At 46.3% G+C, this 23,928-nt stretch overlaps 1 protein-coding gene across 1 annotated transcript in view; it reads right to left on the minus strand.

Annotated features, from left to right (window-relative positions):
• The window catches only part of PTPRJ (protein tyrosine phosphatase, receptor type J), a 51,357-nt gene continuing 42,053 nt past the window's right edge, over positions 14,625-23,928 (minus strand). Inside the window, exons 22-24 of the mRNA XM_013969888.2 lie at positions 21,579-21,739; positions 19,943-20,078; positions 14,625-18,235 (exon numbers count right to left, since the gene is read on the minus strand). Coding sequence (XP_013825342.2) covers positions 18,077-18,235; positions 19,943-20,078; positions 21,579-21,739 — 456 coding nt within the window. The 3' untranslated portion in view covers positions 14,625-18,076. The remainder of the gene's footprint in view (positions 18,236-19,942; positions 20,079-21,578; positions 21,740-23,928) is intronic.

The raw sequence follows: 23,928 nt of genomic DNA on the forward strand, positions 1-23,928 counted from the left end.
ATTTTTAATGGACAGATCTTTTGTGTGGTATGAAAATATAGGGGTTCCTGCTAGTCGTATGAAGGAGGTGAAAGGTGGCTGGAAGTCAGGGGATCCTCTTTGGGGGCTCTAATGAGGAGATATCCCTACAACAGAGGCTGCAGGACCAATAACCTAACACAGAGGCCATCTGGAAGAGATGGCTGAGATTCAGATGAGCCAAGATGAGCCCAAAGCCGCAAAGGAGAGTGAGAAATCACTACTCATACTATATAATATCTCATCAATAGGAAACATCTCTCATTGATCTGCTCTTTCCTCCCATAGGCACACAGCTAGCTCACACTGCTGACCACTGCTGTAGTCAGGAGTGAACGTAAATAAGATCTCTCCAATAGAAGGTGAGGAGTGACATGGACCACTTTCAGCCCTGACCACAGGAAGCCTCCCATGAACATGCTCCACACTCTTTCCTCTGCCACTGCCTGGATGCAGATAATACTGAGTCTCAGTAGATGTCTATGATGATTAACTGTATGTGTCAACTTGACTGGGCCACACAATGTCAAATATCTGGTTAAACATTATTTCTGGGTGTGCCCATGAAGATATTTCTGGAAAAGATTAGCATTTGACTCAGTAGACTGAGTAAAGCATATTTCCCTCCCCCATGACAATATAACATCCAATCCACTGAGGTCCTGTTCAGTTCAGTTCAGTCACTCAGTCGTGTCTGACTCTTTGCAACCTCATGAACTGTAGCACGCCAGGCCTCCCTGTCCATCACCAACTCCTGGAGTCCACCCAAACCCATGTCCACTGAGTCAGTGATGCCATCCAACCATCTCATCCTCTGTCATCCCCTTCTCCTCCTGCCCTCAATCTTTCCCAGTGTCAGAGTCTTTTCAAATGAGCTCTTCACATCAGGTGGCCAAAGTATTGGAGTTTCAGCTTCAACATCAGTCCTTCCAATGAACACCCAGGTCCTGAATAGCCAATAAATAAACAATTTTTTTTTTACAGGTTGGTTTAGTTAAGATTTTTATTTCTTAATTGTCAAAATGATGTTCACAAAAGCACTTAAATTCACAGAAATATTATTTGGTCTTCATTTTACAGTTAGAATTAAATTTATGAAAAAGAAATGACAGCTGAAAATTTCCCTGACCTGGAGAAAGAAACAGATGTCCAGATCCCAGAAGCTCAGGAAGTTACACATAAGATGAGTACAAAGAGCCTCACACCAAGACATATTACCATTCAACTGGTGAAGTTAAAGCCAAGGAGAGAATCTTTAAAAGCAGTAAGAGAAAAACAACTTTTTATGCAAAAGGGAACCCCCATAAGACTATCAGCAGCTTTCTCAGCAGAAGCTTTGTGGCCCAGAGAAGACAACATGCAAAGAGGGAAGCGCCGCCCAAGCACTCTCTACCCAGCAAAGTTGTCCTCCAGAACTAAAGGCGAGAGCAAGAGTTTCCCAGACAAGCAAAAGGTGAAGGAATCAATCACCACTGGAGCAGTCCTATAAGATGTGTTAAAGGAAATTGTTCAAGCTAAAATGAAAGGACTCTAATTAGTAACAGTAAAACATATGAAAATATAAATTTCACTGATAAAGTTAAATATATAGTTGAATTCAAAATATTCCAGTGTTGTGACAGTGGTGAGTAAATGACTTAAAGCTCTAGCTTTATGGCTAAACATTAAAAGTATAAAAATAACTGTAACTACAATAGTTTGTTAACAGACACACACAGTAAAAAGACATACATTGTGACATCAAAAACATAAACGTTTGGGGTAGTAAAAATGTGGAGCTTTAGTATGCATTTGAACTTAAGTTGTCGTCAGCTTAAAAGAGACAATTATAAATGTTTCATGTAAGCCTCAAGGTAAACACAAACAAAAAGCCATAGTGGGTTGCCATTTCCTTCTACAGTGCATGAAAGTGAAAAGTGAAAGTGAAGTTGCTCAGTCATGTCTGACTCAACGACCCCATGGACTGCAGCCTACCAGGCTCCTCCATCCATGGGATTTTCCAGGCAAGAGTACTGAAGTGGGTCGCCATTGCCTTCTCCGAGTAGATGCCCAAAAGATAAAAAAAGAAAGGAATCTAGGCATACTACTACAGAAAATCATCAAATCACAAAGGAAGAGACCAAGAGGAAGAAAGAAACAAAGGAATTATGAAACAGCTGGAAAACAATTAAATTAAAATGGCAATAGTAAGTCCATGCTGCTGCTGCTAAGTCGCTCCAGTCGCGTCCGACTCTGTGCGACCCCATAGACGGCAGCCCACCAGGCTCCCCCGTCCCTGGGATTCTCCAGGCAAGAACACTGGAGTGGGTTGCCATTTCCTTCTCCAATGCATGAAAGTGAAAAGTGAAAGTGAAGTTGCTCAGTCGTGTCCGACTCTTAGTGACCCCACGGACTGCAGACCACCAGGCTCCTCCATCCATGGGATTTTCCAGGCAAGAGTACTGGAGTGGGGTGTCATTGCCTTCTCCAAGTAAGTCCATACCAATTAACAATTACTTTAAATGTGAATGAACAAATTCTCCAATCAAAAGACACAGAGTGTCTCATGAATTAAAAAGATAAGATCCTACTATATGCTATTACTTTAAATGTGAATGAACAAATTCTCCAACAAAAGACACAGAGTGTCTCGTGAATTAAAAAGATAAGATCCTACTATACGCTGCCTATAACCCCTTCAACTTTAAGGCATAAACAGAAAGTGAAGTAATGAAGAAAGATATTCCATGCAAATAGAAACCAAAAGGGAGCAGGAGTTGCTGCTCTTATATGAGAAAAAAAATAGACTTTTCATCAAAGAATATAATAAGAGGGACTTCCCTGGTGGCCTAGTGGTTAAGAATCTGCCTTCTGAAGCAAGGGACTCAGGTTCGATCCCTGGTCAAGGACCTAAGATCCCACATGCCCCCGAGCAACTAAGCCCACACACCGCAACTGCTGAGCGACCCCACAGGCTGCAACTACGGCCTGTTGCAGCCAAATAAATAAACAGATTGTTTAAAAAAGAATGTAACAAGAGAAAAAGCACATCATGATAGTAATAAAGAGGTTAATACGCGGAGTCTAAAATAAAAGGTCAAACTCAGAAATAGAGAGTAGAAAAGTAGTTTCTAGGCACTGGAGGGTGGGGGAAATAGGGAAAGTTGGTGAAAGGGTACGAACTTTCAGCTACAGGCTGAATAAGGTCAGAGGATTTAATGTACAGCATGGTAACTGAAGTTGACAGCACCATACTGTACAATCAAAATTCACTAAAAGAGGAAACCTTCGATATTCTCACCAAAAAAGATAAATGTGTGAGTTTGCAGAGTGATGGATGTGCCGTGACGAGACGGGGGAGTCCCTTCAGAATGCATGTGTGTATAGAGATGTGTCAAATCACTGCCACAGATACTTTAATTCCCTCATGATGCCATTTGTCAATCCCTCAGCAAAGCTGAAATTAAAAATGAAATAAAAGCAGAGGGATGGTACGGGGAGGGAGGTGGGAGGGGGCTCAGGATGGGGAACACGTGTATACCCGCGGCAGATTTATGTTGATGTACGGCAAAACCAATACAATATTGTAAAGTAATTAGCCTCCAATTAAAATAAATAAATAAAATAGAAAATAAAGAACGGTGCTATGGGCCAACTGGCGGTGGTGCTTTCGTCACTCAGTCTCGTCTGACTCTTGTGAGACCCCCATGGACTGTAGCCCACCAGGCTCCTCTGTCCATGGGATTCTCTAGGCAAGAATACTAGAGTAGGTTGCCATTTCCTTCTCCAGGGGATCTTCCCAACCCAGGGATCGAACCCAGGTCTCCTGCATTGCAAGAAGATTCTTTACCATCTGAGCTATGAGGGAAGCCCATGGGCTAATTGTGTCTGCCAAATGTGTTGAAGTTCTAACCCTTATTGTGATGGTATTTGAGATGGAGCCTTTGGGAAGTAATTAGAGTTAGAGGAGGCAATGAGGGTGGAACCTTGATGATGGAATTAGCAGAAGAACCCGTTCTCTCTCTCTCTCTCTCTCTCTCTCTCTCTCTGCCATGTCAGGACACAGCTGGGAGACTCTGCAAGCCAGGAAGCATGTCCTTACCAAGGGACCAAGTCCACCAGCACCTTGATCTTGGGCTACTGGTCTCCAGAATACATTCCCATTACTTAAGCCACTCCAGCTGATATTTTGCTATGGCAACTAGGCCTAATACGGTAAGCATATCTACATACACTGATATTGAAAGAGCTCCGAAATGTATTACAAAACTTTTTTAAAAGTTGAAAAAACGAGAGATGTTATGGGGAGGGAGGTGGGAGGGGGGTTCATGTTTGGGAACGCATGTAAGAATTAAAGATTTAAAAAAAAAAAAAGTTGAGAAAACGTATGTGTAATACAATGTAAATGTAAAAAAGAAAATTGTTGATCAAATCCATATATTCTCAGCGGTTTCCAGTAACACTCCACAACTCAGATGTTAGCCTCTTCGCATTTAATAGAAAAAGTTATCTGCTGCTACAAGGATCATCAAGGGAAGAAAAAGAGCCAATTAGTTTTCTGTTCTGTGACTACAGTGATCAGTTACTCCTCCACTTTCTGGAGGCCACACTCGGGTTTTCTGGCATGATGACAACTTCAGGCAATTAATTACGCCCTCAGGAGCTGAGGCAAAGAGTTAGGAGAAGTTTGTGAAGGAGCAAATTAAAGCCATCCCTTGGGAGCTCTTCAAAACGAAGAAGTTTCTTTGCCTCCTTGAGATCCCCAGGAGCTTCAGGTAAGTAATTAAAGGCATGGTTGGAAGCTTCAAGAGCACATCCCCACTGAATGTGCAAGTCACTAATGAGCTCACAGTCCCCGACACCTGTAAGCGTGCTGCGGACCTCCACCAGGACACAGCATCTCCCAGTCCGTCAGGTCCATGAACCATACATTTTAGAAGCAGCTGGGTTGCCATGCCAACACAGAACAGAAGCCGTTTCTTTCCCATCTACTTCTTCCCCAGACAGGTGGCTCTGGAAGGGAGGAGGAGACCACCATTTGTGGAATCCCTGCAAGGTGCCAGGCACTGTGCTGAGCACTGTACCCACTGGCCTGACATCGGTGGCACAGGGCGCACACGGTCACCAGGACCCACGGCTCTCCTTTTCCAGGGTACCCGGTCAGATGCTGTTCCCCACCAATGGAAGGTGGATGAAGTGGTACACGTCACTCACAAACCTGGCCCATAGAAACCTCCCTCGCACTGACTCCCGAGTTCTCTTGCTCATCCGCCAGCGGCATGGTGACCCCTGAATGACCTCGACAAGCTTGGGTTAAAGCTGGGAGGCCTGTACCCGTCTACGTCCTTGAACAGTGTCAGCCACATTAAACTGTGACGTAGGTATCAAACCACTGAGATCTGGGAGTTATTCCTTATAAAACCAGTTAGTTTAGCTAACTCATTCAATCTATTTCAGCATCTGGTGAAATCTCACCATTCAATCTATTTCACCATTTTTCATTTCACAAATTAAATCACATCATTTATTTACCCAACTAATGGCTCAAGGCCACCTCTGCCTTAATAGCAGAAGTCCTCTATCTCTCACATAATGATGGAGACTGTCTCTTCTCAGAACATCAACTTCTGAGTTCCTTTTCTTTTTTTTATCATCATCATCAATAACTTTTGTTTTTAAATTATGTCCCTTGACAAACCACAGACTGATGAAATCTAACTTTGGTCATCACTGAAAGATAAAGACCAAAAGATGCTAGAAAATAAACAGCTAAACTGTATCTACCTTTCACCAAATCTCTTCTTTGATTACCAAAATGACATTTTCAACCAACCTTGTCACAGATTTCACAAGGGAATATTAACAATAATTACAAGACTGTAAAGAGAGGTTGATAATGAGTTGGGGATGAGATGAAGTGATCAGCTCAGAACCATGCCTTAGCGGAGCATGCACAGAAGAGGCGGGGCTATCATAGTTTCACCGATCCTCCTGGAGTGAAGCGGTTGTTGTTCAGTTGCTAAGCTGTCTCCAACTCTTTGAGACCCCATGAGCTGCAGCACACCAGGCTTCCCTGTCCTTCACAATTTCCCAGAGTTTGCTCAAACTCTGACTCATCAAAGTCAGCGATGCCATCCAACCATCTCATCCTCTGTCGTCCCCTTCTCCTCCTGTCCTCAGGCTTTCCCAGCATCAGGGTCTTTTCCAGTGAATCAGCTCTTTGCATCAGGTCAAAGCATTGGAACTTCGGCCTCAGCATCAGTCCTTCCAATGAATAGAGTAGATTTCCTTTAGGATTGACTTGTTTGATCTCCTTGCAGTCCAAGGGACTCTCAAAAGTCTTCTGCAGCCCCACAGTTCAAAAGCATCAATTCTTCAGCACTCAGCCTTCTTTATGGTCCAACGCTCACATCTGTACATGACTCCTAGAAAGACCACAGCTTGATTTTATGGACCTTTGTCAGCAAAGTAATGTCTCTGTTTTTTAATACACAGTCTAGGTTTGTCACGACTTTCCTTCCAAGGAACAAATGTCTTTAATTTCATGGCTTGCAGCCACTGTCCACAGTGACTGTGGAGCCCAAGAAAATAACGTCTGTTACTATTTCTACTGGGTGCCACCCCACCACCCCCCACCCAGGGTCTGACACTGGGAAGACTGTTTCCAAGTCGAAGCTCAGTCTGCTCGCTGCACAGCAGGCCAGTAATCAAGAGAGGAGGTGTCAAGGCCTGGTGTCTGATGGCAGGCTAGTGCCGTAGAGCACATCTTCTGGGGTCTGGAGGCCAGTTTCTTTTATAGAACAGAGAGGGGAGGAGGAGGGCAGGAAGTGAAAAGGCCATTGTTGCTGTTTAGTCACTAAAAAACTCTTTGCCACCCCATGGACTGTAGCCCACCAGGCTCCTCTATCCAAGGGCTTGTCCAAGCAAGAACACCGGAGTGGGTTGCCATTTCCTTCTCCAGGGGGTCTTCCTGGCCCAGGGATTGAACCTGCAATTCTTTATATCTCCTCCATTGGCAGGCAGGTTCTTTACCACTAGCGCCACCTGGGAAGCCCATACAGGGAATCAATCTTGCAAAACATCTCTTGGCTTGGCCAGCATGGGGTAGTGCAGGGGTGGAATATATTAATTTCCTCTTCCCTGCCGCCATTCACAGGTGGGCAGGGTCAGAAGGTCTCCCTGAGAGTTGAACAAAGGCACTTTAGTTTGACATTCTGACAGAGGGGCAGGTTCCCAGAGGCAGGCCATTATATACGCTTACAGCTATAGACCAGTCCATCCTAAAGGAAATCAGTCCTGAGTATTCTTTGGAAGGACTGATGCTGAAGCTGAAACTCCAATACTTTGGCCACCTGATGCAAAGAACTGACTCACTGGAAAAGACCCTGATGCTGCGAAAGATTGAAGGCAGGCGGAGAAGGGGACAACAGAGGACGAGATAGTTGGATGGCATCACCGACTCAGTGGACATGAGTTTGAGCAAGCTCTGGGAGTTGGTGATGGACAGGGAGGTCTGGTGTGCTGCAGTCCATGGGGTCGCAAAGAGTCAGACACAACTGAGCAACTGAACTGCTGCTGCTGCTGCTAAGTCGCTTCAGTCGTGTCCGACTCTGTGTGACGCCATAGATGGCAGCCCACCAGGCTCCCCCATCCCTGGAATTCTCCAGGCAAGAACACTGCAGTGGGTTGCCATTTCCTTCTCCAATGCCTGAAAGTGAAAAGTGAAAGGGAAGTCGCTCAGTCATGTCCAACTCTTCGCGACCCCATGGATTGCAGCCTTCCAGGCTCCTCCGTCTATGGGATTTTCCAGGCAAGAGTACTAGAGTGGGGTGCCACAGCTATAGACAACATCCTGTTACCAATTATAATAACGAAAGCAATGAAAAGCAAAGGTTAAAGTCAAAGAAACAGATCCAACGTGGAGCTGGGTTTTGCTCTTCCCGGTTACAAGAGTCCCCTTTGCTGGTTCTAAAACCAGAGACATACAGGAGGGCTAAAGGTAACCAAGACTCCACTTGTGAAGAGCGTGACTTCACTTGTGAAGATTGCACACGTATGCTTGCTTATTCCTGGGAAGAGCGCAGAGAAAGAGGCTGAAAACTGCCTGGGGCTCTGACTGGGTTCTCAGTGCTGCCCCAGTACGCACCCCACCCACACAGGGAGGCCACTGCAGCCGCTCTTGCTCCTGGTTCTGTTCTCGACTAGGAAGAAGTGCTGCGGCTGAGGAATGCGCACTCGCCTGGAAGGCATCCATGAACCAGCTCAGACCTGATCCTCAGGGTTTCTGCTCCTACACCTCGGGCCCTGTCCATGCTCCCAGTAGAGGGGTGACTGCTACTGAGCGCCAGAAATTCCTGCCCTGACTCCAGCTCCTCCACCTCCACCCCTACCTCCCACCAAGGTGGTAGTTGCTTGTACACCCTCGGGGACGATATGACGCGTGCTCACTTCAAAGCCAGCCAGCTCTGTGACTTCCTTTTTTGCAAACCTGTTTTCCTCCGTTGCCGGCTGACAACCTGAATTGCCTTCTCAGCTCAGTCCTTTGGCGCCATCTAGTGGCGATATGCAAAATCGCTGCCGGGCCTCACCTGCCCGCAAGAAAGTAAGTCAGGCTGTGTCTACGGATGCTGGGAAATCCCTAAGTCGGGAAGATTCCCTGGTGTAGGAAATAGCAATTGCGTGGACAGAGCGGCAAAGAGTTGAACACGATGACTGAGCACACACATCATTTACAGGGTAACGCCTAGGCCCTCCTGTTTTTCTTCCGAGGACACAGGGACCATCTAGGAAGGGAGCTGTGGAACCCCAGATGGGGTGGGAGAGCTGTAAGAACTTTGAGGAGCAGGGCTCATCCTCCTTTCCCCCCATCTCCTCCCTCAGCCCCCCAGGGGCCCACCAGGCCCTCCACCTTGGGAGACACACACTCAACCAGGAGCAAGAACGTGGGCCCCGTTCCCTCCAGCTTAACAGCTCAGAATCTAATACCGTAAATTTAACTTTCACTTTTTAACAAACTCCTTGCAACTGGAGGTACTCAAAAAAGCCTTGGATTCACACTCATTTTGAAGAACTTGGTAAATTTGGACAAATATATCTTGAAATATGTTATAGCTTACTTTTCTGAGTCAAGAAGAAAAATGCTAAAGTTTTAAATTAGTCTCAACAAGAACTCCATACTCTGGGGAAAATTATAAAATTTAGGAAAGTAAAAATAAAAGCCACTCATAACCCCCCACCATTGGGAGCTTCCCTGGAGGCTCAGCGGTACAGAATCCGCCCACCAATGCATATGACATGGGTTCGATCCCCGGTCTGGGAAGATCCCACAGGCCACGGAGCAACTAAGACCATGTGTCCCAACTACAGAGCCTGTGCTCTAGAGCCCGGGAACCTCAACACGGAGCCCCCTGGCCCGACAGCCTGGGCTCTGCCCCAGGAGAGGCCGCTGAGATGAGAAGCCTGCTCCCTGCAGCTAGAGAGCAGGCCCCGCTCACCGCACCTAGAGAAGAGTCCTCAGTGCAACGAAGACCAGCACAGCCAAAAATAAACACTTTTCTTTTTAATTATAACCCCACCATTACTTCACTGTGGTGTTGTCTTTCTTGTCTTCATATGTGCCTACCTAACTGCTTCCTGGAATTATTTTCTTATAGTTCTATAAACTGCTTTTCTCACTTCAGCTTTACACGTTATAAGAGCCCCGGCGATCACTTGATTTTTATTTCCCGTTGTAACCGAGCTGGACCCTCTGGGCTCTTCCCAGGACAGACCTCCCCCACCCTCCCCACCATGTCTTCTGCCTGCCTCTTGTCTGCAGAAAAATTTTAGCCGAAGAATAAACCTGGGGACTTCCACGGTGGTCCAGTGGTTAAGAATCCTCCTGCCAAGGCAGGGGATTCCTGTTCCGCCCCTGGTCTGGGAAGATCCCACACGCCGTGGAGCCACTAAACCCAGACGCCACAACCATAGAGCCTGGGGGCTCCAACCAGTGAAGCCCCTACACCCGAGGGCCCACGCTCCACCACAGGAGAGCGCCCCCGATCGCCGCAACTAGAGAAAGCCTCCACGCAGCAGTAAGACCCAACACAGCCAGAAACAGGGTACATTTAATCAGAGAAGTGAGAGGACGCAGAAGAGAAGCAGCCAAATGGACAAAAGATTAGCAGTTTAGCCTTTAAAGTCAAGAACATTTAGTTCCTCCTCAAGGGCTGTGAAGTCAAAGTGAAAGTCATAACCGACTCTATTGCAACCACGTGGACTGTAGGCCGCCAGACTCCTCCGTCCCTGGGGTTCTCCAGGCAAAAATCCTGGAGTGGGCTGCCATTCCCTTCTCCATGGGGATCTTCCCAACCCAGGAATCAAACCCACGTCTCCCTCACTGCAGGTGGATTCTTTACCGTCTGAGCCACAAGGGAAGGCCTCACGGGCTATAGATTCATCTGTTTCCAAAACCATTGCTAAACCAGAGGCTCTAACAGGCTTCCCTGCTTCCAGGCTCCCAGCAGCCCGAGCTCCATGCAGGGACCAGCGTGTCAGGACTCTCTGTTCTGGAAACTCTGATGGCCTCCCAGGGCTCACAGACTAACTTCCCCTCTCCAGACCCCGGCTCACGAAGCTCCCCTCAATGGCCCTGACTACCTCTCTGGCTTCATATCATGCCTTAGCTCCTTTACCAGCAAGGCCGCAAAGACCGCACTGCTCTCAAATGCCAAACCTACTCCTGCCGCAGTTTGTCCCAGGCTGCCCGCCTGCCCACTCCCTCGGGGCTAGTTCTCTCATTCCAGCCGGAAGGGATCAACAGATATGTCTTCAATTCCTTCTTCACTTCCTGCCTGTCTGTAGGCCCTTAAATTCCACAAGGGCAGTGATCATGCCTTTTTTTTTCCCCATAAAGGTACATACCAAGGGCCCACTGCCAGCCCACAATACTTGATCAAAACAAATTTAAGTTGATTAAAAAAACAGCTGCACCTACCTGGTGTTTCAGATGTCCTAGGCAACACGCTGAGTGTCTCGGCACGTCACCACACTCCTCCGTCTTCTTTCTGAACTAACCCTCAAGGCCCCTCTCTGCTGGGGCATGAAGGTAGGCCCTGGAAGCTTCCCAGTTGAAAGAGTAATGGTCAGGGGACCATTCAAGACATGCGGATGGATTCAAAATACAGGCGGGACGATGCCCTCCGAAGAAACTGAGTCTCTAGACCGCTTCAGATTTAACAAGAAGACGCCCACCCGGGCCCACATCCACTCGGGCCCTCAAGGCTGTGAACTCAACAAGCCACAGATGTTGCTCTCCAAACTCCCCAGGCAAACTTCAGCTCTCTGCCACCTACTGCTTCCCATCTTTTTTTAAGAGAAGAAACTGATGGTTACCAGAGAGTAAGCATTTCAGAGGAGGGATAGTTAGGGAGTTTGGTATTTACGTGTGTGTGTGTGTGTGTGTGTGAGAGAGAGAGAGAGAGTGGGTGGGTGGGTGTGTGTGTTCAGTCATGTCTCTTTGCAACCCCATGGACTATATATACATAGCCCACCAGGTTCCTCTGTCCATGGGATTTTCCAGACAAGAATACTGGAGTGGGTTGCCATTTCCTCCTCCAGGGCATCATCCTGACCCAGGGATCAAACCCTCGTCTCTTGTGTCTCATAGACTGGCAGGCAGATTCCTTACCGCTGAGTCAACTTGGAAGTCCCCCTGACGAGTACACCCTGCTACATTGAAAACGGATAACCAACAAGGATCTCCCATGTAGCACAGGGAACTCTGTGATCAGGCCTCTGAACTTTGGACCCGCAACGTCCTTCTTACCACCGTACATCTGGAAGCCTCTTTTTAAAAGCAAAAGATTTTCTATCCTCACTGAGGCTAGTAATCACGTCTGGAACAATTACATTGTCATATGCTCCAGATCTGTGCTCTCTGCCTAATCAGAAAAGTAATTACAGCAACAGACTTCGGGCAGTCCTGGACATACTACAGGAATCCATGCCTGGAAAACTGACCTGATTTCACCCAGTATTTCAAACAAACAACTCAGGAATGTGCTGGAACTCTCAGTATTATTTTGACTTGGCAAGAAGGCCAGCATTTAGCTGTTGTCTCCAGATGGCTGGCACAGGCGAGGAGGATGAGAAATAGAGAAAGGGAAGTGGGGAAAGAGCAAAGGATTGAGGGGAGGCGATCAGCAAAGCAAACGAAAGGTCTGCTAGGACCCCTGCCTGCTCTGCCAACAGCGATGACCACGGAGGACCTCGTGGGACCTGGAGGCTCCGGGTGAACGTGCTCCAGGTGGTCTGTTCTGTGTGGTAAAGCACACCATTCACTCCCACTAGCCAGCCAAGAGTCTGGTGTGGCCCCTGCTTCCATCCTACTGCGGTTACTGGCCTCTGTGATCACCATGCGCTTTCCGTGCAAAGAAAATAGTGAGGACAAAATAGAGTGTGTGCGTGTGTGTGTGTGTGTGTGTGTGTTAGTCGTTTAGTCGAGCCCGATCCTTTGCAACCTGGGCTGAAGCCTGCCAGACTCCTCCATCCATGGGATTCTCCAGGCAAGAATACTGGAATGGGTTGCCATTCCCTTCTCCAGGGGATCTTCTCGACCCAGGGATCAAACCCAGGTGTCCCACACTGCGGGCAGATTCTTTACCGTCTGAGCCACCTGGGAAGCCCATATGTCTCAGTAAGTTAACTTATTTATGTGTATACACAGTACATACACACACACAGGACTGGTCAGCATCTTAAAGGTGAGGCCATTTTCGTCAACCAGGCTTACAATCCCAGGGTTCTTCCCTGCCAGGGTCATCAGCCAGCACCTCGCCTCACCTTACCCCACCCTCCCTGCAAGCTCACGTCTCACCAGCCTCCACGCAGGCACATTCACCCTCTGCCTCCCCGTGTGTGTCCTCCTCCTAAAATCCTGCTCAGGATTCAGCTCACCTGCCATCCCCTCTCTTATGCTCCTGGGATTTCTGTCCCCTGCTCCTTTAAATCGCTTCTGGTATTTTTCAGGTTCATTTCGCATTTGCACCGCTCATGCCCCTGGCCCTCTGGACTGTCCACTTCTTCCAGGCAGGACTTGTACGGTGTTCACCTTTATCTCCCTGACAGGCTTGAAGCAGGGGTTGAGTGATGAGCGGGTAGCGACACTTTCTCCTTGACACGCTGTGGCTGCACTGCCTTAGTGAAAATGAGCTCGTGCATCCGGGTGTGAGACACTGTTTTTCTCCACATGTTCATCCTCTGCGAGATTCTAACATACTAAGGATTTAATTTACATACGTTTGTCCACCTCCTCTCACTTTACTGGCAAAGAATCTGCTTGCAGTGCCGGAGACCTGGGCTCGATCCCTGGGTTGGGAAGATCCCTTGGAGAAGGGAATGGCTACCCACTCCAGTATTCTGGCCTGGAGAATTCCATGAACTGTATCCCCACGGGGTTGCAGAGTCCGGACATGACTGAGTGACTTTCACTTTCCACGAGGGCAGCGATTTCTCTTTTGTTCACAGTTGAGCCTTCAGCCGCCGAGGTATAGTTGCTGGTGGACAGTATGTGCTCAACACATCACTGGTGAATAGATTGATTTATTTCAGGAAAGAGGAGCAAGAGGCATCTGAAAATCATCTCAGTCTACTTAAGAGTTTGCATCAAGGCATAAGGGAGTGAAATGGAAGAAAGAAAACCCAAACTGCTACAGTCCCCTGGGGAAATTTTGAGATTCCCCAAATCCCTCAACCAGAAAGCCTCTAAAGATCCTGGAGGCTTGCCTAAGGCATGTGAGCTGCCCCCAAGTGGATGTCTGTCCACCTGCAGACCCCTGCCTCCCGCCCTCTGGGAATATGCCACCACACTTTAGAGGCCCGCTCACTCCCCCAGGCCCCCACTTAATCACCGTCCGTGTGTGTTCTGGGCTGACTTTTGCTGTTGCTGCTGTTGTTGCTTAGTTGCTAAGTCGTGGTCCAACTCTTTTGTGACCCCATGGACTGTAGCCCACCAGACTCCTCTCTCCATGGGGTTTCCCAGGCAAGAATACAGGAGTGTGTTGCCATTTCCTCCTCTAGGGGATCTTCCCAACCCAGGGACTGAACCCACATCTCCTGCATTGCAGGGGGATTCTTTACCACTGAGCCACCAGGGAAGCCCTTTGTGCTGACTTATGTGCCCCCAAAGTTTATATGCTAAAGTCCTAACCTCCAGTGCCTCCCAATGCAACTCTATTTGGAGATAAGAGTCTCCAGAGGTAACTCAGGTCATCTGAGGTCATTAGCATGGGCTGTGATCCCCAGTGCCTGGTGTCCTTGTAAGAAGAGGAGATTAGAACACATGGGGGGAAGATGGTCGTCCACCAGCCAGAGTGGCCTCAGAGGAAACCAACTTGCCGACACCTCAATCTCGGACGTCTAGCCTCCAGGACTGGAAGATGATCCTTTTTTAATGTGTAAGCCCCTCAGCATGCTGTACTTTGTTACAGCAGCCCCTAGCACCCCAAAACAATGTGGAAAAATCCCAAGGGAAACATGCTTTTGTTAAGGATCCCCCAGCTGAACAGAGGCCAATAAACTGCTCGGTAAATGATATGAGGTGGATGTTAAGTAAGGAGGCAGAAAGACAAGCAAACAGAGGCACAATGTGTTGACAATTTTTTATATTTGGTATTTATGTCTTTTTAAAAAAATTTTTCTCAGGCCATGTTTTTCCTTAAAAAACAAACCAAAGAGGGGGGAAAAAAGCAACCAACAGCAATACTCTGTACAAGTATAACAAACATTAGAAATATGCATCATTCCAAAATAGTTACAAGAAAATTACAGTTTTAGAGTCCACATCAACACATCCTATTCACAGGTGCCCCCAAGGGGATAAAAAGCTACAGTATATTGAATACTCGACTGCTACACAGACTCTGAAAATTCAGAACTTGGACTTTGGAGGCAAATCAACGTCAGTCACCAAGGCTTGTTTAGCTCAGCAAGTGCAATCAAGCATTTCAAAAGGAAACCAGGCTTTTCCGCCCCCAGATGAAAAGCAAAGATGAATCAGCTGCATAGTCGGGCCCAAGCCCCAGGAGCCTGCGACTCTGTGATGCCCACGTCCAGTGGTCAAGTATGCCAAAATCTAGCTGGTGGTTGTCATGTGGCCACAGGGAACCAATCTGCGTCTCATTTCACACTGCTGCCAACCGCCGCTAGATTTAACTCTGCAGACACAAACGTCCTTGCTCTTGGAAGAAGATTTTGGAGGCCGAAATCCCTCAAACCAGCTCAACCCACGCTGGGTGGCTACTTCTAAACTTGTCAAATACTAAGCAGGGGTTATCACGCCATCCCCGTGACTCCACTGGACTCCGATTTTAGCTCATTGCTCCTGGGACGGTTTGGGGCAGGAGCTCAAAAGAACCTTCTCTCTTCTGTGACCAGCCCTCAGCCCGCCTGTCCTCTATATTTACACGTTAATCTTCCCTTTTCAATCACTGTGCTATAAATACCCTCACCACCCCCCGGCCCGCCCCCTGGCCCGTCGCCAGGCCTCTTCAGGATGCGGAGAAGCATCGTGAATGACCTTCGTGTGACCTGCCCATTTGGAAGCCAGACCTGGCCACCGCAAGCCTTCCTCCCGGGACCGGGGGTGACGTCTGAGGGAGGCTGACCGGGCTACGGCCCATTTCCCAAGATCATCCCAGGCGGAAGGGAGGAGGGTTTCTGATCTTTGCATTTTTTACCCCCATATGTTTCTGATTATTGTTGTTTCATCTTTTAAAGGAATTTCTGGAGTCAAGTCCTTCCCCCCGACTTCTCCAGGGCAGCAGCAGTGACGCGGGCAGGGTGCATGCCTACGTGGGGCCTGACGATACCTCGGCACCCACCAGCGCGGCTTCCTGGCAAACTGGAGTGGGAAGGGGTGGGACCCCGGAACTGCCGCCTGGACCGCGAGCCCTGAAGAAGTTAGGGAGCTCTCCAAGATCGGTGCGCGAGGGGCGGACCCGCGCGAAAGACTTGGAAGCCATCCCCCAAACCCAGCTTTACTCAGCAGCCCAGGATGGTGGGGCTTCCCTGATACAGGAACAAAGAGGACCCAGTCCCGCCTGGCCAGCCCGCTCCTCGAAGGGCCTGACGCGGAATGAACTGCTTTCCACCATAGAGAGAGCAAAGGACAGAGCCAAAAGTGCAATTTCCATTTGGGAAGGAAGGTTCTCCCAAAACACAACACCATCTCCCTTCTCCTCTCTTCCTTGCAGTACCTCAAAGGGGAAGGGAGACAAAAGACGTGTGGCCCTCGAGCCCGGCACTGACCCAAGGGCTCTCCGGACGCTGTGGTCCCCCTCCGGAGCACCCCATCAGTGCTCAAAGTGCCAGCGAGCCGGGGCGCAGGGCCAGGAGCCGGGCTCCCGCGGCCCAGGGTGACCGGGGCGCTCAGAGCAGACCCCACTCCCATTTCCAACAGGACACCTCGTCCTACACTTACAGCAGGATTTGTCGCTGTGGGAACAGCCACAGGACTTGGGGACTTGACCGATCCTTCCTAAGACCTTGAATACTTCATTGCTTATTGGAGGAGAAACTTAATACATCTTCAGAATAGAACCTGAGCCACAATATAAAATAAAACAAAACAAGAAACAAATCCTTTCGTGTTAATTAATGCCTTGAGAAGTTTACAGATTATGTACCAATAAAATAAATCCACATAGATTTGGAAACTCTCGGTGGATACACACCTGAAAGCCACATAACAATAAACAAAAATTAATCTACATTTTTTTAAAAAAAATCAAAGTAATTACAGCAGCAGTATAGTGAAAAAGAGGTTTTAAAAATAATAATTACATCTTTGATACAAATTCAAACTTTTTACACCTCAATTCCAAGGAATGACTGTTTTAAGAGTTTAGTATATATATATACAGTAGATATGGGTATGTATCACTGCAGATACAGACTAAAGCCAGTAGACTTTAAGAAGGGATTCATCTGACACCGTTTTCACACGGACGTGTTCACAGACTGCCACACGTTTAGAAACACACACACACACATACACGGACACACAGAGACACATAAAATGCCAACCTGAGTAAAACATTACTAAAAACCTAGAGCATCATGAGTCACTAAGTCACATATTGCACCTTTAAATAATCCTTCTTACCAAATACAGAAATGAGGGGTGGGGGGAATAAAACAGGGACAATAAAAGATTACTGAGTCACTGAAGGGTTCCTCTGCTCACCCGACTCCCACCCCCAAAATTTTCAAGATGATAATTTAGTTTCCACTCTTGCTCAACCAGTGGGCAGAAAATGTGGTCATCAGAAACACCTTTGGGGAAAAAAAACGAAAGAATATAGCACAAAGCAGGAGACGGGGAAGTGGGGGGTGGAGGCGAGATCTTCTCTAATCAAATGAGAACAGGAATGTTACTGAGAAGGCTGAACCTCCAATACTAAACTACTGTTTAAATATTCCACATAGTCCAATTATGAGATTCAGTACAAAAATAGAGATATCTACTGAGTTTTGCCTGTGGAAGCATAATTCAGAAAAGGCACATGTTCAAATAGAAAACACAGGCAGAAGAGGTACCACATACCCCTCCCTACGTGATAATCATCCACAATTATGCATTTTCCATCAGCTAGATTCCAAGATACAGTAGGTAAAAATAGACCTCTGATACTTAAAATATATTCAACCCAACACAATCCTGGCTTTAGAGTGTGAATCATAGAAAATAGTCTTTTTAAAAAAGAATGTCTTGTAAAAGGAAAAAAAAAAATCATAGCTCACTTTTCCTGGTATTCCGTAATTCTCAAGAGAAAAAAAAAAACAAAAACAAAAAGTGAACTCATCCCATTGGTAATCAGGAATGTAGTTGATTTGCTCACCCGCCATCCACAGCCCCTGATAGCCCCAGCCTCTCATCTGTCATGCTTTACACGTGCAGCTTCACACTCTCAAATTAGTTCTAACAAAACAGAACAAAGAATTAGGATATTAGACATATAAAAACATGTCAACATCGGGGCATTTTCCTCTGCTGTGGGTGTGACGGTCTGGTTAACTCCAGAAAGGGTTTCCTTTGGAATCAGGCGATGTAACCATTTGTCTTTCCAAACGTGGTTATGGGCGCAAGGTTCTCATAGATTGTCATCGCAGTTGTGTTCTGGTAGATAAGATCCACTTTTGAGTCCTTCTGGGATCTGATAATATCCAAAACACACTGATTGAGGAAAACATACTGGTCCTGTTAGAAAAAGAAAGAGGAAAAAAAAAAGGAGCACCAAAGATTAGCACCCAAGGTTTTCTCAGATTCCCACCCTCCAACCCCACTCACCACCCCGCAAGCAGACACTCCAAGTTCACGTGGTCAAGGAGTAGTTACATAGTGGGGAAATCTGAAACTAGAGGTAGCAAGGCTCTCGTCACTAATGAGTATCAACCAGAGGGGTGCACCCCACACACAGCTCGGCTCCTCAAGAAGTACCAGAATCTTAAGGAAGCGCAAAGACAATATGTGGAGGGCCTAAGGCACGTGCATATCCAGTCACCAAAATGCCCAACAGTTGCTACGGAGGATGTGAAGAATATGGAGTAAACTGTGATTCTCAACGAAAGGGGTGAAATAAAGGTGGCTGATCAGGGTTGAGCTGGGGGCTCCTACCCTTTGAGGGGGGGGTGTGGTGTAGAGATTGGGGCTATGATCAGGATCCCCACCCTTCAGACAAGCACATCAAAATCTGTAGGTAGCCATTAAAAAGAAGAGGAGGTGTTTGCTGAAAGACAGCCACAGACTTTAAGAGGGAAAAAAATCATGGGACAGCATTATATATAAAATAGTTTCCAGTTTTTCAAACATGCTCTAGGAAGGAACATTTGCAATATGCTAAAACTTGAGGACTTTATACTAAATGAAATAACCAAGTCACTAAAAGGCAAAAAAAAAAGCTAATCATAAATTCTTCTCAAAAAAATAAAATATGCTCCATGTCTGTACACAATACACGTTTTTTTTTTTAACAGATGTGCATAAAGAAGCCTGTAAAGACACATTGTTGCTGTTGTTCAGCTGCTAAGTCATGCTGACACTTAGCACCCCCATGGACCGCACACCCCAGGCTTCTCTCCACGATCTCCCAGAGTTCGCTCAAACTCATGTCCATTGAGTCAGTGACGCCATCCAACCCTCTCATCCTCTGTCATCCCCTTCTCCTCCCACCTTCAATCTTTCCCAGCATCAGGGTCTTTTCCAGTGAGTCAGCTTTTCACATCAGCTGGCCAAAGTACTGGAGCTATGCAGGCTGTAAACACTAACTACCTCTAGGGCCCGGAATTGGAAAAGAAAAGGCAAAAGAGAAATATGTCCTCTATATAATCCTGCACTAAGTTTTTTGATATGAACAAATTTATGCAATTTTCAAAATATTTTAAAAAGGGATGAGAACATCTGTAAACGGGCATAAGATTTCTGTGCTTCCCAAAATCTAAAAGATGGAGAACTATGACTCCATATAATTAGAGCAGAAAAAAGAAGATCTCTCTACCAACCAACACAGGAGGCGACTCCACTCTTTCCACCCCAGCCACCTGCTCACCCCACAGCACACAATGTACCCGAGGCCTCTAGAACATTCTCTGCTGGACTCAGAAACACAGCACCTCTTCCCAGAGTTCTAAACTGGTTCAGGGTGACGGCCTGACACCAGATTAGTATTCTGCTCTATCCTGGTCAGGATGCCTTCACCCTGACAGCTTTGAGGAGGGCTATGTCCCAATTCCCTTGTTGAGAACATGCCTTGAGCATGCTGTTTATCTGGAACATTTCAGGGAATACATAGAGCTGATTCACATTATCGTACACCAGAAACTTACACTGTAAAGTAATCATACTCCAATTTAAATAAATAAATTCAATTTTAATTTTTTAAAAAAACACAGGCAGGAAGGGCCTCACCTCTGTTTGCACCATCAAAGGCCTGTGCATGCGAAGGTCGTACACGATGCCGTACACGTCCACAGTGCTCTCATTCTCTATCTGATAGATAAGACGATCGATGGCAATGAAAGTGCCCGTCCTTCCCACCCCAGCACTGAAAAAGAGGGGAAAGGAGCAGGTCAGCACGGGTTGAGTGTGCTAAGTCACTCCAGTCGTGGCCGACTCTTTGTGATCCCGTGAACTGTAGCCCACCAGGCTCCTCTGTCCATGGGATTCTCCAGGCAAGAATACTGGAGTGGCTTGCCATGCCCTCCTCCAGGGAATCTTCCTGACCCAGGGATCGAACCTGAGTCTCCTGTACCTCCTGCGTTGGAAGGCAGGTTCTTAACCACTAGCACCACCGAGCATGGGTCACCTCTGCTGTAAAACTCCCACTTCCCCATCTGCGCATGTGTCTTGCTCTCCCCAGCTATCAGGCTTTGAGGGTCAAGGCCAGGACCATTAGCCACTGGCTTAATTAAAACCTCAGCAAGTCTGACTGTACTAGCTTAGAACTGGGACCCAAGTCCTAAAGTTACTTTCAAATCAGATGCCACAAATAAAACACCTTGTTAGAGGTCTTTAATCTCAGTCCCATCGAAGCTGCCACTGTATCTAGGATGGCAAGTTTCATCCATTTCAATGTTACTCTCAAAGGGTAACAAAGTCCCCCCGTCTTCTGTCCCAGAATCAATTCCTTTAGCTCCAAAGCTAATCTATTGTTGTTCTGCAGGAGGGGGTGGCAAAGTTTTCTCTTAAGGACCAGAAAGTAAAACATCATCAGCTTTGTAGACTCGTCCTGCCACTGCAGCGTGAAAGTAACCATAGAAACTATGTAACCAAAGGGACATGGCTGTGTTCCAATAAAACTTTATTGATGAAAACAGGCAGCCAAATAGATTGTGGTGATGGCTTCATGGACGTATACTCATCTCCAAACTTATCAGGTTGTATACATTCATTTACAGACAGTTTTTGTATGTGGAAAACATATTTTTAAGTAAATGAAATGAACTAGAATTACGTATCTCAACACCGTTAAACAGCAAACCAAAATGCTAAAGAAAACAGGCTGCAGAATAATTTATACATTATAAAATCTAGTAAAAGTTTAAAGCTATATAAAACAATAGAGTTACCTACACATGCAATAAAATATAAAAGCATGCAAAGGAATAATACAGAGCAACTTTAGGACCAAATGTTCACCTGTGTAAGAAGGAGAATGGGATAGGAGGCTAGTAAGTAGAGATTTTAATTATACCTGTAATGCATTATTAACAAAAAGAAACATATATGGTGTCATGCTGAGCTTTGTTAAATTATTTTCTGCATTTTTGTAAGGTTGAAATATCTCAAAGGGAAATATTATAAATAGGAAATAAAATACGTTACAATGCTTTTTAAAATACAGTTAGCTGACCAAATCTGACCCATAGGCCATCGTTTGCCAATCCCTGTTCTAAAGTCTCAAGGTTTAGGGAATAAATCCATTGTCCCATATCCAAACCTTCTTGAACTTATAAATACCTACTGCATCCCCTCTCAGGCTTTCTTCTTTTCTCGGAAGTGTCCGTATTTATGATCACTTTTGAAATCTGTCACGCATGCATACCTGCAATGCACCAGTACTGGCGACTCAGGAGGACTCTGCTTCATGTAGTCACGAACAAGGTAGCGGAAGTTGATGAGCAGATCGGTGGCGTCAGGAACACCGTGGTCAGGCCAGGAGGTGAAGTGGAACTGACGCAGAGGGTGACTCTCACTTGTCGGAGTCTAAACACCAAGAAACGAGGTTAGAGCCAGAGAGAAAGGCGAGCTAGATCGAGCCACACCTGAAGGCTGAACTGCACGGTGCAGCTGAAAAGCAGCTCAGACGTGGTTAGGACTACAAATTGGAATTGTACGCTGGTAAAACAGCTAATCAAGTGCTTGCACGGACTGCAAATCCAAATAACATGCCAAGCAGGAGGGCTTATTATCTCCCTTCTAAGAAGGGGAAACAAACTTTCCAGGTTGTGAAGTGACAATCTCTGACACTCAGCTCAGAGGCAGAAATCTCATATCCTTCAGTTTTGAGTTCAGAATCTTCCCTTTTTACCACAGTCCTCTGCCAACAGTGCACTCACATTCTTATACCTACACTTCCTCAGAGCTTCATAAACCGCAATCCCTGAGCCCCAGGGGGAAGGTCACCAGCCAGAAATAAATTTATGCAAATGTAACTATGATAACCAGTGCCTTCAGGGCAAGAACTGTCTCATAATTCACATGTCTTCCAAAGAATTTTGGCGTCCCTGATAGCTCAGTTGGTGAAGAATCTGCCTGCAATGCAGGAGAAAGTTGAAAGTTTAAGTTAGTCACACAGTCGTGTCCGACTCTTTGCGATACCATGGACTGAGCCCACCAGGCTCCTCTGTCTATGGAATTCTCCAAGCAAGAGTACTGGAGTGGGTTGCCATTTCCTTCTCCGGGGGCAATACAGGAGACCCTGGTTCAATTCCTGAGTCAGGAAGATCCCCTGGAGAAGGGATAGGCTACCCACTCCAGTATTCTTGGGCTTCCCCTGTGGCTCAGATGGTAAAGAATCCACTTGCAATGTGGGAGACCTGGATTCGATCCCTGGGTTGGGAAGATCCTCTGGAGAAAGGAAAACCTACCCACTCCAGTACTCCGGCTTGGAGAATTCCATGGACTGTATAGTCCATAGGGTTGCCAAGAGTTGGACATGACTGAGCAACTTTCACTTTCCAAAGAATTTAATAAAGTAATAAGCAAACAGCAAGCATCAAGTAAATATTTAGAACTGTAGGGGTTTGAGAAAGGACTCCCTCCCAAAAAAGACATCTATTTCAACTTCAGAGAGACAATAGAAAGTGAAGCTCATTATAACAGAGTTATGACACAGACTGCCTTCCTACAGTGGACCAAAGCACACACCTTTAATTATCAGAACTCTGCCCTGGCTGAACCATTCCCATTCCTGAGTCAACTGCACTCACTATGCCTACACCTGGGGACTGACCTCATCTGTGTGCACTACACCTGGACGGCAGGCATTTGCTCAATGACAACTACCCTTTGAAGCATATTTGTTTTCTTTTTTAATATATATATATATATACATATCAGGGACTCCCTGGTGCTTCAGTGGCTAAGACTCCGTGCTTCCAATGCAGTGGGCGGGTGTTTCGACCCCTGGTCAGGGAACTAGATCCCGCATTCTGCAACTCAGACCCAGTGCAGCCGCATAAATAAATAAATGTTTAAAAAAAGAAGAAGAATGCTTCTCCTAGATTTCAGATTATTTCTCTAGGACAGATTCTCAAGCTTAAAACCAGCAGATCAAAGGGGAACAGATATTTTTATGCCTTTGATATAAACTATAGAGGGCTATACTGATTTACACAGCCATCAAAAGAGATCAGACTCACCCATGACAGTGAACCAATTTTTAAATACCGTTTAAAAATAAAAAGGACATATACTGACTTCTTAGAATGCCTACACAATTTAACTGCATGTGTTTTCATAACTTTTGAGGGGAAAGGAGACCATATGGATATGTCCTGAACTCCTCTTAACGTAACTGTCATCATAAACTATTTCAACACCAAATGGACACTCCTGATGTCAAATTTCCGACCAAACAATCCAAAAGGGCCTTGATCTGTAAGAAAAACTCTATAAGCAGGTCACCTGGAAGGGGAAGAAGAGAAGTTAAAGATACTGAGCCATGCTCCTTAGATTCATTTAAGAATAATTTACACCTGTGGTGGATTCATGTCAATGTATGGCAAAACCAATACAGTATAGTAAAGTAAAAAAATAAAATTTAAATTTAAAAAAAAAGAATAATTTACGAAACTCTCAAGCAAGCAAAGCCAACAGGTTGCATTAGAGTATGCAGATACAGATTGTTACATTCTATAAAGAAGAAAGCGAAAATATTCTCCTGATGCATT

Source organism: Capra hircus, chromosome 15 (genome assembly GCF_001704415.2).
Source record: "Capra hircus breed San Clemente chromosome 15, ASM170441v1, whole genome shotgun sequence".
Taxonomy (NCBI): Eukaryota; Metazoa; Chordata; class Mammalia; order Artiodactyla; family Bovidae; genus Capra; species Capra hircus.